The sequence below is a fragment of the Hemiscyllium ocellatum genome, chromosome 5 (assembly GCF_020745735.1).
Source record: "Hemiscyllium ocellatum isolate sHemOce1 chromosome 5, sHemOce1.pat.X.cur, whole genome shotgun sequence".
Taxonomy (NCBI): domain Eukaryota; kingdom Metazoa; phylum Chordata; class Chondrichthyes; order Orectolobiformes; family Hemiscylliidae; genus Hemiscyllium; species Hemiscyllium ocellatum.
The window spans coordinates 80,695,562-80,713,246 of NC_083405.1; the positions used below are offsets into that span (position 1 = coordinate 80,695,562).

General features: G+C 39.8%; 1 protein-coding gene across 1 annotated transcript in view; it reads left to right on the forward strand.

Moving 5' to 3' along the window:
- ctnnal1 (catenin (cadherin-associated protein), alpha-like 1) overlaps positions 1-15,971 on the forward strand; it is a 319,555-nt gene extending 303,584 nt beyond the window's left edge. Inside the window, exons 13-19 of the mRNA XM_060825516.1 lie at positions 337-387; positions 617-771; positions 4,824-4,872; positions 6,677-6,733; positions 7,688-7,807; positions 13,176-13,259; positions 14,782-15,971. Of these exons, the coding sequence (XP_060681499.1) occupies positions 337-387; positions 617-771; positions 4,824-4,872; positions 6,677-6,733; positions 7,688-7,807; positions 13,176-13,259; positions 14,782-14,946 (681 nt within the window). The 3' untranslated portion in view covers positions 14,947-15,971. The remainder of the gene's footprint in view (positions 1-336; positions 388-616; positions 772-4,823; positions 4,873-6,676; positions 6,734-7,687; positions 7,808-13,175; positions 13,260-14,781) is intronic.
- The last annotated feature ends 1,714 nt before the right edge of the window (positions 15,972-17,685 follow it).

Below are 17,685 nucleotides of genomic sequence, written 5' to 3' on the forward strand. Positions count from 1 at the left end.
TCACAAATGAATTAAGAAAAACTGTACATCAAGTTCACTAGAAATTCATTCTGGAAAAATTTCTTTCAGATCGTTTTTAGCTATTTAATATCAGGCTGCTCCTGCATATTGTTTGAAAATTTGGTAAATCCATTTTAAGTATAAAACTGCATCAAGTTAGCAAAAATATATCTTAATTGTAACAGGAAATATGGTGTCTTTTAAAGTCTGCCAGTGTGTAGAAGCCTTTCACTATCTTCCAGCTGTTTCATTCTGCCAATAAATGATGTTTTAAATAAATGGTGATATATGAAAATGGATATCTTTAATTTCCTTGTTTTTTTTTGTTTATGCCAGAAACATACTGCAAATCTGAAGACTGTTAAAGCAGTAAAATTAGATGCTGAGGTAAGACTTTTAGAGTTGATTTGTAAGGATTGCTTATAATGCAGGAAGGAATTGGATATTTTTTTCAAAGAACTAGCATTGAATAATCATCCATTCTGTAAACAATAATGGAGAAATAGGCCAGCTTTGCTTATCAAAAGTAGAGATACATATTTCCGTGCTAAAACGGCTTTATTAGTCCTGCATATGCTGAGCATCATCTAGAAGGAAAATGTTTATTTTATTGCAGGAACAGGCTAAGATAGCAAAATTGGGGTTGGAGCTGCGTTTGCACACGTCAGATGTAGATGCAGAAACAGAAAGGTGGGAAGACCAAGATAATGAAATTCTTCGTCAAGCACAGACTATGTCCAGCATGGCATATTCTATGTATCTTTTCACAAGGTAGGATTGATTCTAAAATCGGTCTTTTGGAAATAGTTTGCTTTATTTAAAACAAAACTGTTAATTTCTTTCAAATATTTTCAACTAGTTTATTTAACATATGATTAACTTCATGCACTTCCTATTTGACCTTTAGTTGACATAAGAGCGTACAGTACAAACTTGCCTCGTTGGTCATCTTTATGGAGTGTCTCAATGTCAGTCAGGCATTTCTGCCTTGCAGTTTGGCTGATAAGGAGGAGTACCTGTACATCACAGGCACACCATGACTAACTTTCAGTCTTTTTCTAAGAGCAGTTGGGAACTCCGGACCATAGGCCTGTGGTAACTTGTTTGTTGTTCTCTTTGTGTGCCTTGTCTGTGAGGCTTGCTCAGTTATGAAACCAGCTGACTCATGATCACAAACTATTCACATGGCAAAGAGGGCTGCTGCGGCACACTGGTGATGTTCATATCCTTGGACCGAGCAGCCTGGGTTCACATCCCACCCGCTCCGGAGGCGTGTAATGACATCTCTGAATGGGTTAATTAGAAAATTTTTTTTTTAAAAAAGCAGACTCAGGACTGGGGCACTTGTGATGCAGTGCTAGTGTTACTACCTTTGAGCCAAGAGGCTGGAGTTGAAGTCCCATCTATTCCAGCTCTGAATAGGTTGATTAGAAATTTTTAAAAAAAGACTCCTGTGGCGCAGAGGTAGTGTCCCTATTCCCTTTTTTCAGGAGGGCCAAGTTCGCATGCCACCTGCTCTAAGGGTCTGTAATAACATCTGTGAACAGGTTGATTAGGAACAAATAGGTTAAGTAAAAGAAAAATCACCTGGCAAAGAGGGTTCTGTGGCACAATGGTGGTGTTCCTACTTGTGAGCCAGGAAGCCTGGGTTCAAGTCCCACCTGCTCCAGATCCTTGTAATAACATCTCTGAACAGATTGATTTAAGAAAAATTCAATGATAAAGCAACAAATAAAAGTGTCATGGAACACCCATCCCAATTCCATTTTGATTTCGACCCCACCCCACTCCCGACCTCGCCCTCACGTTTGGTGGTTTGCACTGCCCTTAACTGGCTTTGCACACAAGTTATTCATTTGGAAAGCACAGATGATCTACTAGTGGTTTAATAGTTTTTTTTAAAAATAGTGATTTGGTGATGGGAAAAAATATGTTCACCTGCGTGTATGAGTGATTCTGGATGTAGAGAAAAAACTTCACATGGCAAAACAAACACCTGTAGCTTCATCTGTTAGGATGCCTCCCATACAAAATTGTCATTTTGTAATCTTGGTATTCAGAGGTTCAACTGCAGTGGTATCCATCACTTGCTCAACTAGGCTGCTGATCCTTGCACCAGGCAGTGCACAATTCCTGCGTTACGTTTTATGATTATTTATTCAGGGCTTTGCTGGCTGATCCAGCATTTATTCCTAGTCCTTACTTTCCCTATTGAAGTTGAGCTGCCTCTTGAACCGCTGCAGTCCATTTTGTGTAGTTATACTGACAATGCTGTTAGGGAGCAAGTTCCAGGATTTTAACCTGCATATTCCCAATCCTCCTCCTTTACTTAGCAATCAGCAAGGACAATCTGTCTATTATGTCACACTTCTCTGTCACAGTAATTATAGGTATATTTTCTGAACAAATTTTTTACAGATGTTATTGAAGATTTCCTCCAACAATAAGGAATTTTTTTAAAAAAGACATTGGGAATATACAAAAGAAACTTCCCACAACAGATTCCGCATAATGCTAGTTATTCAGAGCTTGTGATCCTCATGTTTGTGAGTTTTTTTGTTGTATTTTGACTTGCACAGATGTGGCAAGTGATCACATCTGACACACTATGTTATGTATATTGAGTACAGGAGTTGGGAGGTCCTGTCGCGGCTGTACAGGACATTGGTTAGGCCACTGTTGGAATATTACATGTAATTCTGGTCTTCCTATCAGAAGGATGTTGTTAAACTTGAAAGGGTTCAGAAAAGATTTATAAGGATGTTGCCAGGGTTGGAGGATTTGAGCTACAGGGAGAGGTTGAATAGGCTGGGGCTGTTTTCCCTGGAGCGTCAGCAGCTGAGGGGTGACCTTAAAAAGGTTTCTAAAATCATGAGGGGCATGGATAGGATAAATAGACAAAGTCTTTTCTGTGGGGTGGGGGAGTCCAGAAACAGAGGGCATAGGTTTAGGGTGAGAGGGGAAAGATATTAAAGAGATCCAAGCAGCCAACATTTTCACACAGCGTACATGTATGGAATGAGCTACCAGAGGAAGTGGTGGAGGCTGGTACAATTGCAACATTTAAAAAGCATCTGGATGGGTATATGAATAGGAAGGGTTTGGTGGGATATGGGCCAGGTGCTAGCAGGTGGGACTAGATTGGATTGGGATATCTGGTCAGCATGGACGAGTTGGACCAAAGGGTCTGTTTCTGTGCTGTACATCTCTATGACTCTATGATTCTAGTACCTCTGTCCTAATGAATCAACACATCACTGAATTATGGTGAGCAATGACACAGGAGTTCATAAAATCCCTAATTGTGGAAGTAGGCCATTCAGCCCATCGAGCCCACACTGACTCAGCCCCTGACCCTATCCCTGTAATCCAGCATTTCCCTTTGGCTAATCCACCTAGCACACACATCTCTAGACTCTATGGGCAAGTTAGCATGACCATTCCACACAAGCTGCACCTCTTTGGGAGGAAACTCGCACAGATATGCAAAGAACATGCAAACTCCACCCACACAGTCACCCAAGGGGGGAATCGAATGGCGTCTCTGACACTGTGAGTAGCAGACCACTGAGCTACCATGCTGCCCAAGTTCTGTTGCAATAATGTACAATATGATTTGAAATTGCTCCATTGTTTGCTTGACAACGCATTTTCTCTCTGACTTGCTTTTCTCCCTTTCAATGTGGCAATAGTCGACTCTCTTCAGTATCTCCCTCAAAACAGCAGTGATTAGAAACTATTCCTTCCCACTCTGTCACATAAACTCATTCATGTAGCATTTACATTGCTTCACCATTATATAATTTGGATGTCCAAAGATACTTGGGGATTTATGTGCATTGATCTTTAAAATGTCACAAATGGGTGCAGAGAATTACCAAGACAGGTAGTGGAGTGCTATCATTTATATTTAGAGGACTGGAGTAAAAGGATACAGAAGTTATGCTGCAGCTATACAAACCCTGGTTAGATTCCACTTGGAGTACTGTGAGCAGGTATGTGCACCATACTTCAGGAAGGATATATTGGCCTTGGATAACATAGACTTGTTATCTGGATTTCAGGGATTAAGAGGAGAGAATAGACAAATCTCTTTTCTTCAGAATTGAGAAGATCTAATCAAAGTCTTCAGAATATTAACAGGAAAAGATTGGGGAGATAAAGATAAACTATTTCCACTGGTTGGAGATTCTAGAACTAGAGCGGTATAAGTCTGAGAATTCAGGCCAGGCCTTTCTGTATAGACGTTAGGAAGCACTTCCATACTAAGCATAGTAGATTTTTGAAACTCTCCTCTATAAACAGCGTATCAGTTGTTACCTTTAATTCTGAGATCAGTTGTTACCTTTAATTCTGAGTTTGATAAATCTTTGTCAAGGGAGTGGTGCTGGAAAAGCACAGCAGGTCAGGCAGCATCCGAGGAGCAGGAGAATCGACGTTTTGGGCATAAGCCCCTCAGGAAAGAAACGTCGACTCTCCTATTCCTCGGATGCTGCCTGACCTGCTGTGCTTTTCCAGCACCACATCTCGACTCTGATCTCCAGCATCTGCAGTTCACACTTTCTCCTTCGATAAATTTTTGTTAACTGAGGTAATAAGCGATATGGGCTAAAGGCCACAGATGAGGCATGATCTTATTGAATGGAGGAACAGACTAGAGCCAAGTCGTGTCCCTTTGTTCCTCTGTTCATAATACCTTTTATGAACATGAACATCAATGTACATTGTTTTGTTCATCCTATGTTTGCCATTTTAAATCCATTTATTAAATATCATACTTAAACCTTTAATGTTTTTAACATTAACATTTCTCTTTTATTCAGAGGAGAAGGCCTTTTGAAAACAACACAGGATTTATTTCACCAGGCAGAAGTAGGTAGATTGTTATGTCTTCATATTGACCCTGAACCTTTTACAATTGAAACAGTTTGGAAGAGTAATTGCTTTTAAGTGCCATTTTGTGTCCTGAAAATTGCATTTGAACTTTGTAGTTGTAATCCAGTTCATTTCATTTGAAATGTTTTTGGGAGACGAGACATAGCTTTGTGCAAATGTAAGTATCTTACATTAATATTATGATCTGTGATCTGATTTGAGCCACTCACATTTCTTAGTTAAGTGAGATGAGATTGTACAGATGAAATAGCAGGAGTGACCATTTGGTATTTTACTAACATCGTGAAATCATTCTGGAGCAGGAATGAGGCTCTTTGTTTAGCTGCTGTACCCACACTCCCAAATTTCAAAGTGGAAGATGCAAAATAATAAAGAATCACTGCAGTTTATGCTGAAAGTGGCTGGCTCACGTAATGGCTGAGGGGTGACATGAAATTCTGATAATCAGGGGAACTGAGAGTAGGGTGGTGATGGCTCACTTGATTTCTCTTTGCGAGTATACATTATACTGCCACCTACTTCTGACAGGAGCTCTGCTCACCAAGATCCAATTTCATTGGAAAATGGAATTGGATGTCAAAGCATTGATGAGACCTGAAGGGATGGATAGCTACTCATTTTGATTGTACTCCATTTGTGATCATAAATAACAGTGAGACAAAATAGCCTATTCTTTCCCTATGCAAGTGGAAGTAAGGGAACTAAATGTATTATCTCGAAATTTGCAGATGACATAAAGCATGTGGGTGGATGAACTGTGAGAAGGAAGTAGAGATGATTCAGTGTGGTTTGAGCAAGCTGAGTGGGTAAATGCATGGCAGTTGTAGTATAATGTGTGGAGAAATGTAAGGCTATCCACTTTGCTAGCAAAATCAGGAAAGCAGATTACTATCTGAATGGCAATAGATTGAGAAAGGGGAATGTGCAAAGAGACGTAGGGACACTTGTTGCTGAAGTAAGTGTGAAGGTGCAGCAGGTAGTAGAGAGCAGCGATGTTTTGCTTCATTTACACAGGGCCTCGGTAACACCATACCTGGAATACTATATGCAGTTTTGATTTCTTTATCTGAGGAAGGATGTCTTTGATGCAGAAGGAGTCCAGTGAGAGTTTAATCCTGTGATGGTGGGACTTCAAACAAGGAGGTTGAATCAGTTTGGATCATATTTGCTGGAGTTCGGGGGAATGAGGGGGAATCTCATAAAATCTTATATAAGTCTAATAGGACTCCAACAGGGTGGATGGAAGAATGTTTTCAATGGAAGGTAGAGCCCAGAACCAGGTGTCACAGTTGAGGATTATGGGATAAATCATTTAGGACTGAGAGGAGAAATTTCTTCATTTAGAGAGTGGTCATCCTGTAAAATACTCCACCACAGAAAGCAGTGGAGGCCAATACATTGTATGATTTTAAGAAGGAACTAGACATATTACTTGGATCAATAGGGAAAATCAGGAATAGGTTATTAAGTTGAACGATCAGCCATGATCATAATGAATGGAGAAGTGTGTTTGAAGGACTAACTCCTCCTGTTTTCCATGTTTCTGTGTTAGTATCATGTAACGTTCTTGTGTAACTTATATGAGTCTTCAATGGGCATTCCCCAGGAAACCTTAAGACAAAGGGATGTCACGATGCATAAGATCCTTTAATTAACAGTCTTTAAAGCTTTCAGACTGGAGTATGAATATAACAGCACAAATGGGAAGGGCAGATTTAATGGAAACTTCATGTGCATAAGAACATAGTTACTTTTTTTCATTGCATTTTCTCTGTTGCAGATCTTTGCTGAAGAAGGTCTGAGACTGTATACATCTCTTCATTCTTTTTCAAATCAGGTATGCCATGGAGGAACACTGCTGGATTTGCACAGTCATATAGCACAATAAACACAAGATATGCACCATTGCAAAAACAAGGATATTATTTTTGCAATGGATCATGGTTTCAATATATTTATGTATCTCCTTCATATCCAACAATAATACATGATCGTAAAGATATATAAAATACACACACATGCTGAAATTTGAAGTAAAAACAGACTAACTATTCAGTAATCACCTTTCATCAAAATGAAATGTTGCCTTCATTTATTTTCAGATAAGATTGGTACTCAAAATGTCAACCAGTTCTTTATCTGATTTATCTGCTGTTTTCAATATTATCTGTTATATAAATGCTTTTTCAAATATTTTGCATTAAACAGTGTTTTTTCTTTATTGAAAGAAAAAGTCGGTACTGAGCTATTCACCTTTGTAAAATTCTTGTGGTTCTAATCCTCAATGGAGAGAGTTTGATTTGATCAGGGGTCACATTCATATGCATTTGTATATGACAGACATTTATTTGTATGTGAACATCAATTTCATTACAATCCATGATTTTTAAAATCAATATTAATTCTCTTTTCACTGACCTGTGTCCTGTACGTATACAGTGGCAAAATGCCTGGCTCAAATTCTTATTTATATGCACATCGTGTTCTGCAGAAGGTTAAAGAATAACATCATTATCATGCATAGATATTCTTCATCTTCATTTTATTGGCTATGCAACCAATGTGTTTATTAGCTGCAAAATCTATTCTGAAGAAACTAGGTATATTTAACGTGTCCACGATGTGTGTGTAAAGATAACCAGCAAGATGTTTTAAAAGCTTTGAACATTTAATTTAGCCTTCAGTATTAGAAGTTAGTTTCAAAAGATGAATTAACACAGTTTTTAATCTGTTTCCCTGCAATGTGTTCTGACAGTGACCTGAAAATGAATTGTGTCTTTTCTGTCCTCAGTTGGAAGAAGATGAAAAAGCAATTCTAATGATGGAGACAGAGAAGTTTCCTTCCTTGTGTCAACAGCTGCAGATGTCCAGCAAAACCCCTGTTCATGGCAAAGCTGCCATTTTCGCTAAGGTCAGTGTCTTCTTTATATGGAACGATATATGCTGAAAATGTGTTGCTGGTTAAAGCACAGCAGGTAAGGCAGCATCTCAGGAATAGGGAATTCGATGTTTTGAGCATAAGCCCTTCATCAGGAATGAGAGAGAGTAGCCAAGCAGGCTAAGATAAAAGGTAGGGAGGAGGGACTTGGGGGAGGGGCGATGGAGGTGGGATAGGTGGAAAGAGGTCAAGGTGAGGGTGATAGGCCGGAGTGGGGTGGGGGCGGAGAGGTCAGTAAGGAGATTGCAAGTTAGGAGGGTGGTGCTGAGTTGAGGGAACCGACTGAGACAAGGTGGGGGAGGGGAAATGAGGAAACTGGAGAAATCTGAATTCATACCTTGTGGTTGGAGGGTTCCCAGGCGGAAGATGAGGCGCTCCTCCTCCAGCCGTCGTGTTGTTATGTTCTGCCGGTGGAGGAGTCCAAGGACCTGCATGTCCTCGGTGGAGTGGGAGGGAGAGTTAAAGTGTTGAGCCACGGGGTGGTTGGGTTGGTTGGTCCGGGCGGCCCAGAGGTGTTCTCTGAAGCGTTCCGGAATGCTTCAGAGAACACCTCTGGGCCGCCCGGACCAACCACCCCAACCACCCCGTGGCTCAATACTTTAACTCTCCCTCCCACTCCACCGAGGACATGCAGGTCCTTGGACTCCTCCACCGGCAGAACATAACAACACGACGGCTGGAGGAGGAGCGCCTCATCTTCTGCCTGGGAACCCTCCAACCACAAGGTATGAATTCAGATTTCTCCAGTTTCCTCATTTCCCCTCCCCCCACCTTGTCTCAGTCGGTTCCCTCAACTCAGCACCGCCCTCCTAACCTGCAATCTCCTTACTGACCTCTCCGCCCCCACCCCACTCCGGCCTATCACCCTCACCTTGACCTCCTTCCACCTATCCCACCTCCATCGCCCCTCCCCCAAGCCCCTCCTCCCTACCTTTTATCTTAGCCTGCTTGGCTACTCTCTCTCATTCCTGATGAAGGGCTTATGCTCGAAACATCGTATTCCCTATTCCTGAGATGCTGCCTAACCTGCTGTGCTTTAACCAGCAACACATTTTCAGCTGTGATCTCCAGCATCTGCAGACCTCATTTTTTACATGGAACGATATATAGAAAGATGGGTTAAAAATTGCAATTTCATATTGGACATCCAAAACTAGTAAGTGTCACCAGTCCGTGATTTAGCTGATAAACTGCCTGTACTGTACTACAGCTGACTGACCTGTTATTCGACTTCAATGAAAGGCAACATTCAAACCTGTGGAGTGGAATTGTTCAATGGGATTTTAATGCTTGCAAACCTTGTGGTGATCAGGTCATGATATTCCTCAAATGATACAAAATATATGCAGTATTTATTGAAAAAATGCAAGCTTTGAAAATAATTGAGATTTATTCAAATTATTTAACCTATTTTTTCTAATTAGCCTGTTCAGAGATGTTATTACACATCTCTGGAGCAAGTGGGACTTAAACCCAGGCCTACCCAGCCAAGGGGTACGGACACTACCACCACACCATAAATCTTTAGCAACGAAGGCTAATACATCAGGCAGAGTCTGATTAGAACAAGTCAACATGGATTTAGTAAGGGGAGGTCATGCCTGACAAACCTGTTGGAATTCTTTGAAGAGGTGACAAGTAGGTTAGACCAAGGAAACCCAGTGGATGTGGTCTATCTAGACTTTCAAAAGGCACTTGATAAGGTGCCACACGGGAGGTTGCTGAGCAAGGTGAGGGCCCATGGTGTTCGAGCTGAGCTTCTGGTATGGATTGAGGATTGGCTGTCTGACAGAAGGCAGAGAGTTGGGATAAAAGGTTCTTTTTCGGAATGGCAGCCGGTGACGAGTGGTGTCCCACAGGGTTCAGTGTTGGGGCCACAGCTTTTCGCATTATATTAATGATTTGGATGAAGGGACTGGGGGCATTCTAGCGAAATTTGCAGATGATACGAAGTCAGGTGGACAGGCAGGTAGTACTGAGGAAGTGGGGAGACTACAGATGGATCTAGACAGTTTGGGAGAGTGGTCCAGGAAATGGCTGATGGAATTCAACGTGAGCAAATGCGAGGTCTTGCATTTTGGCAAAAAGAATAAAAGTATAGACTACTTTCTAAATGGTGAGAAAATTCGTAAAGCCAAAGTACAAAGGGATGTGGGAGTGCTAGTCAAGGATTCTCTAAAGGTAAACATGCAGGTTGAGTCCGTGATTAAGAAAGCGAATGCAATGTTGTCATTTATCTCAAAAGGGTTGGAATATAAAAGCACCATTGTGCTACTGAGACTTTATAAAGCTCTGGTTAGGCCCCATTTGGAGTACTGTGTCCAGTTTTGGTCCCCACACCTCAGGAAGGACATACTGGCACTGGAACGTGTCCTGCAGAGATTCACACGGATGATCCCTGGAATGGTAGGTCTAACATATGAGGAACAGCTGAGGATCCTGGGATTGTATTCATTAGAGTTTAGAAGATTAAGGGGAGACTTAACAGAGATGTACAAGATAATACATGGCTTGGAAAGGGTGGACGCTAGGAAATTGTTTCCATTAGGTGAGGAGACTAGGACCCATGGACACAGCCTTAGAATTAGAGGGGGTAAATTCAGAACAGAAATGCGGAGACATTTCTTCAGCCAGAGAGTGGGGGCCTGTGGAATTCATTGCCATGGAGTGCAGTGGAGGCCAGGATGCTAAATGTCTTCAAGGCCGAGATTGATAGATTCTTGTTGTCTTGAGGAATTAAGGGCTACGGGGAGAACGCTGGTAAGTGGAGTTGAAATGCCCATCAGCCATGATTAAATGGCGGAGTGGACTCGATGGGCCGAATGGCCTTACTTCCACTCCTATGTCTTATGATCTTATTGACAGCCATAGCCAGGAGAATAGCTTCTAAAGGGTTTTGCAGCACAAGTGTTCATAAATCAAGCCTGATGTGTGCAATCGCTAAGGACAGTGACAACATTTTAACTGAGTGCAGTTAAAGATTTAAAATCACCGTTTATGGCATCATTTTAGGTCCAAAGGTACCTAGGTATACACTCAAAATTTTAGGGAGAAGAGATTACAAAAATAAAGAAATAAGAAGTCCACCGTTACAGATCAGTGGGAATAAATTGGAAAATAAATAATAAGTTCAGAATAGCAGCCTTTCAACCATAACCACACTGACACCTAGCCTTTAGTCTGTGCCAGGCCTTGACTCCAGACCACGCTGGTCTTCACCTTGAGACTATCTAGGTTGGGAAACCGCTCTGCAATCATCTCAAGACCAGAGATGCGCATTAAGGTCACATCGGGCCAAGAAATTATCAGGCCGGGCCAAGATACCTCCTCACTGGGCTGCCGAGAAACCTCCTCACCGGGCCACCGAGAGACCACCTCACCGGGCTGCCAAGGGACCACGACACTGTGCCGCCAAGTGACCCCCCCTCCCCCCCGCCTCACCAGGTCCCTAAGAGACTGCCACACCGGGCCGCCGAGAGACTCCCTCACCGGGCTGCCAAGGGACTGCAGCACCAAGCCACCGAGTGACCCTCTCACCAGGCCCCCGAGAGACTGTCACACCAGGCTGTCGAGGGACCGCCACGTCAGACCACCGAGAGACCGCCACACCAGGTGTCCAAGAGACTGCTATGCCAGGCCGTATGACTGCAAGGCCAAGCCAAGAGGCTGCTACAATGGGTCAAGAGGCCGCCATGCCAAGCTGAAAGATCTCCATGCCTGACACTGGATAGTGTACTTGTTTTATTGCAAATAAAATAGTGGCCATTTATACTTCAATAAATATATCAGAATCAAATGGCTAGAATCTGAAAAGAGTCTGAGCAAATTAGACTGGTAAGATGTCGGACAGAATGGGATGAGAAATCCACTGTGGTCTATCTCAATATCAAGAGCATCTCATTCCACAGTTTCTGCTTTTCACAAGCAGCATGGCTAGTTAATTGTGAGGCAATAGCAGGTTTGCCATTTCAAGGGGATTAATGCTTGTTAAATATATTGTTAATGGCACAAATCACCTCATTAATATTCACCTTCCTATCTTACCCAATGTAACAAACTGATCCATGGCCAGTTCGCTACACAGAAGGCCTTTGGTTTGATGGTGGCCATAAATTCAATGAATGTCACTGGCATATACCGATGGAAATGTTTTCTAAGATCTTTGAGCCAGTGTTCTTGTGTTGAAGCAACAAAGAATGTTCAGCCTTTTTTGCTTCACAATTGAAAATAGAAGTTCAGTAGACTCATGATGTTCCCAGTTAGGTGGTGGTTGCTGCTGCACACACTCTCTGCTTGGACATAACATCTGCCTGTGCTGATGTCAGCACCAAGTGACAGATTATTGATGATTATAGAACCTGAATACTATGAATAGCCTCCAATGTCACATTATTACAATTGCTACACAATGGTATGGTGCATCCCAAATCATGGCTTTTTTCCCCCTAATGCTGGTAGTTAAACCATATTTTTTACAGGCACTGTTTGTTGGTCCCTGAAAGTGTTCCTCAGGGTAGAATGCTCATGTGGCATCATCAGTGATGCAGTTAACAAATCATAGATTAGGATTAAGTAGTGACTGATCACCTGCATTTAATGACCTACCCCTTGGTGTTTTAAAAGAAATAGCAATCTAAAAGAGAAAGTTATAAGTTTTCATCTTCTGGAACAATTCTGAAAGATTGGAAGGTGGCAAACATAACTGAAATATTTAAGAAACAAAAGAGAAAACAGCATTTATTTTTAACAAAAGGTTTAGAAGAATGGGAGGTGATCCAATTTAAACATATACAATTTTAAGGGACTTTTATAGAATAGATGCTAAGTAAATATCTCTCCTGTTTGGGGATTTACATTTTCAGAATAAGGGAGTTGGTTACTGAACGCTGAGATGAATGAAAAACTATCTTTACTCAAAGAATTTGAATCTATGGAAATCTCTACCTGAGAGAGCAGTGGAGATGCAACCATTAAGCATTTTTAAAATAAGTTGCTAGAGTTATAGGTACTAAAGAAATTAATGGATATGTTGTTAGTGCAGGGAAGTGGAGTTGAGATAGGTAGAAGCTCAGCTCTAAATCGCAGAGTAAACGCAAACAACCAATTGCCTAATCTTGCTCCTGTTTCTTATGCTGCTACCTATGAGGTATTCAAAGCAAATTGTGCTATTTAAGGATGAAGGATTCACAGAAGACGAGTTCAGATTTCAGTCGGTATTCATTTACAATTGGTGAACATGCGAGAAAAAGAATCTTTAAAATATTTTTTTGTGTATCAGTAGTAGCTTTAAGAAAATTTCAATAAGTATGCGTATTATTCTTTTACATTATTCTGTTTTCAGGTTGACACTGCTATTCAGGAAACTAAGAATATAATGACTGTGTTGATGAAGGTTCTTTCTCTTTGTTACAAATTGTTAAAAAAGGTAAGACAAGGAACTGAATCTGCACATAAGAGTAGCTGATTGGCCCAATTATCAATAATGAATCATTTCAGCAAAGAAAGGTTGAATTTTATTTTATTGCATTGCATTGTGTAATGAATAAATTGTTACAAGTGTAGAAACTGCAAGTCTGAAATAAAAACTTAAAATGTTGGAAAGTAATTTCTGATGACAGGTTATTGACCTGAAATATTAACTCTCCAGAGATGCTGCTTGAGTTGCTGAGTCATTGCAAGAGTTTCTATTTTTAACTTATAATTGGGGAGGGTGATCAGACGTGGAATTCTATGTAAACTAATTTAGCTCATTTTCAGAAGTTTGTGAGTTCAAGTTCCAAAAGTGAATTGAGCACATAATTGTGACTGAAGGATTGTCAGGAATGTCATATCTTTCACATCACCTTCAACTAAAGCCCAGATCATGTTCACTGTTGAAAAAGACCTATTGGTCATTCATCTTACTCTGTATATGTATATAAATCTAGAGTGTATTTTTTTAAAGGCTGTTATTAATTATCCAAGTATTGAATAAGCTGGCCATTATAACATTGTTTTTGTGGGATTTGTTGTTCACAAATAGTTGATTTCAATGGGAGTTGACAGGGTAGATGCTGTGAATACATTTCTGCAATATGACAAACTAGGAAGAAAAGTTCCCTGTTTTTAAAAGTAAGGGATCGCCTATTTAAGGCATTTTCTTTGCTCAAATAGTGGATGATCTGTGGAATTCTCTTCAAATAGCAACAGAGTCAGGTTAATTAAATATCTTTAAGTTAGTTTTTCTCCAATAGTTAGCATTGCTAGTTAGTTGGTTATTGCCCATCCCTAGTTGCCCTTCAGCTGAATTAAGGATTTAACATGAAAGTCAACCACATTGCTATACATGTGGAGTCACATGTAGGCCAGACCAGGTAAGGATGGTAGATTTCCTAAGTGAACAATCACTGTTAACCATTAGGCTAGCTTCTAATTTGATCTTTAAAAATTATTGAATTTGCCAGTTGGTATGGTGGGATTTGAACCCATGTCAGTTGAACATGAGTTCTGGATTGCTAATTCAGTTACATTACCATTACCTCTTCACTTCTTCTTGATTGACAAGGAGTCATCGGGTATAGGGTAGTCAGGAAAGTCAGATCACAGTCAGATCAGCCACAATCTTATCAAATGACAGAGCAAGCTCAAGAAATTAAATGGCCTACTCCTGCTCCTTTGTGCATATGGATGAATATTCATTATTTGTTAGAATATTTGGAGGGCATTGCAATGAGTATAGTTCTTTATCCAACCAATTTGGGTTCAAAGAGAATCTACTATGATTCCTGTCCATCTCCATGCTGAAATACTAGCCTTATATTGGAAGAATCATAAGATGACATGAACATCAAGAACATCACTGTTGGATAAAATATAACATATATTTACTCACAGAATATAAGTTGACTTTTGCATTTGACTTTTGTGGCCCTCAAGAATCTGTAATTGTCTCCATATTTTCTTTACAGTGTAAAGTGGATCAAACATTCATGGGTTCTCCCCACAACTGGAGAGGAAACCAGTTGCAGATGGTTTCAAATGGTGAGAGCTTAGATGGTCAGAATCCAGACACGTTTGGTGTGAAATCTCTGGAAAGGCACATGGCAAATTTAACGTTTTTAGAAAGCAAATGATGGATCAGGTCCTGGAGAGGCTGTAACACTACTAAAAAGCAAATGTCACATGTACTGTAAACTTTGTGCAGTTTTAGCTGCAAATCTATTAGCTCATTGTTTGTTAAATTTGTAGTACTTAATGTGGCTAAAAACAAACGGGTGTTATCCCTGACAGATTCCACCATTTGGAGTTGTGACTGTTTCAAACCTCCTACTTTAAACAGTATTTTTTATCTTTGACTCTGTAGTATTTTAAGTAACACCTAATGAAATGGCTAAATATCTTGTTTAAATATCTTCTCAGAAATGTGTTCATGGAAGTTTATTTTTTTTCTTAGCCTGCTGATACCTTATTTCGATCCATTTGTGAATGTGTTATTGATGCGATTAGTCCTTTGATGCTGCTATGGTCAAAAATGTGTAAGAGCATAAACTGGATATTACAGGCAAATGTTACTGCTGTGTAAGATAACTAAAACCAAATTATTATATTTGCAGGCAGGCTATTGCAACAAACTTGATAACTTGGGTGCACCTAAATCAGAAAAGGCTGTACTACTGTCTCTCTTTCTTCTCTTGCTTCTCCCTATTCAAGGCATAAACTTTCAGGAGAAAGGCCCAAGCTTCCTTTTAGCCAAATTTATACCAAAATAATTGAGATATCTTATTTTCTGTTTCAGAATATCAAGTTTGTGTTTTTTTTCTTTCTCTACTACCTACAAATTAAAGTTCTTGATAACAAATATAAATTTATTTTGAAAGTATGTATTTTGTGTTTAGGAAGAAGAGCAATCAAACAGATTACAAGTTTTAGAGGACAAGTATTTTAATGAATAGAAATCTGACATGTGTTCTATCCCTCCATCACGTTCTTTCCCCCATGAACTCTGTACCTAATGTCACTATTTTTCTGGTGATTTTGATATGCAGTGCAGTGGGGTTGGAATGTTGATGCATGAACCACTGGAAATATTTAGTATAAAGAACTTCTACTGGATTTGTATTACCTGTAAAGGCAGTTTTTAAAACAAAAACTTCTCTTACAATTAACATGTAAAGTTTTATATTTTTAAAATAAAATTCTAATTCGTTAATCTTCACCACCTTTTGTGTATTGTTTATTGAATTTCATACTCAGAAGAGTCATGAATTGCAATATAAATATTAATCAGATGTATCTGTTGCTGCGACTCCCATTAAAAGATTGTTTTTGATGCCGTTAATCAGAGAAGAATCCCTACAGTGTGCAAGCAGGCCATTTGGCACACCGAGTCTGGACCAATCCACCCCATCCCTCTCACCTGGCATTTCCCACGGTTCATCCACCTAGACCCCACACCCCTGGACACAATATTGGAAATTTAGTATGGCCAATCCACCTAACCTGTACATCTTTGGGAGAAGACACACTGAGAATGTGCAAACTCTACACAGGCAGTCATCCAAGGGTGAAATTGAACCCATGTCCTATGGTACTACTGAGCTGTCCTTTAATATGCTTACATCATGACATTGTCAACAGAAATTTTCAACTTTTATTTGAAACCACAGAAATGCTGCATGTGGTGTAATCTATCCCGGAGTTACTTCATTCTATTCAGTCCTTTGACATATGCAGAGCTTCTCGGTTTCTCAATACAAGCTGTATTTGAAGACAAGGGATACTAATCATAAAAAAAATTTCCTCCATTACTAGCAAAACATTTGTCAATCAGAAGATTGTTTTGAAAATAATGTCTTTCTGCACTTCCTGATCCTGAATAATCTCAAAAGTTTGATACAATTTGAATTACCAATGTCAATGTAATATTTCAGCCAATTGATTGCAAAAACAAAGACATGAAAGCATATCTTTGGTCTACCTGTACGTGCCTTGTGTTAAATGGATTCAGTTAACTTAATTTGATAAGTCTAATATTGTGGATGCTACGCTAATACACATTTTTGATTCTAAACATTACATTTTTTTTTTAGAAACATTGAACTTAATCCACTCCAGTAAATCTGTTTATTGAAATAGTACCTACTACTAAACATCCAAAAGCATAAAAGTATCAACCTGTATGGTTTCAATTTTTAGCGTTCAGTTCAGTATTCCAACTGTGAGTGTGCAACAGAACAGTACAGCACAGGAATAGGCCCTTCAGCCCACCATATCTATGCCAACCATGATGCCATTCTAATCTAATCCATTCTGCCTGTATGTGGTCCATATCCCTCTATTTCCTGCTGGTTTGTGTTTGACGAAAGGCCTGTTAAATGTTGATATAGTATAAGTGGTACAGGCTTGGATTAGTAAATTTTCCCCATTGAATATCAGCAAAGCCAAATTCAATAATTGGATGAGATTTCTGAAACCACGCCCAATGCTTGAGCAGACAGCAGCAATTTTTATGCTGATACCAGCAACAATAGTAGATTCAAAAGATAAGCAAAAATGTGTTATTTTCCTAATTACAATATGAGAGCACACCTGGTGAAATTAGAGTTGGTGTTTCATACTGACTTAACAAGTACAAATGACCATATCTGTAATTATTCATTTCCAATTTAAAATTTGACAAAATTGCAAGTGAGATTTTTCTCCAAATCTACATCAATTTATAAAGCTCTTTTTTTAAACCAAGTGCATTATTCATTCAATTATATATTGCCTTGGGATGTATTGACTGCCCAGATGCTCAGTATGAATAATGGGCAAGATGTTAGATACAACATTCAATTAAACATAATTCCATGCAGCAGAATTTCTCCGTA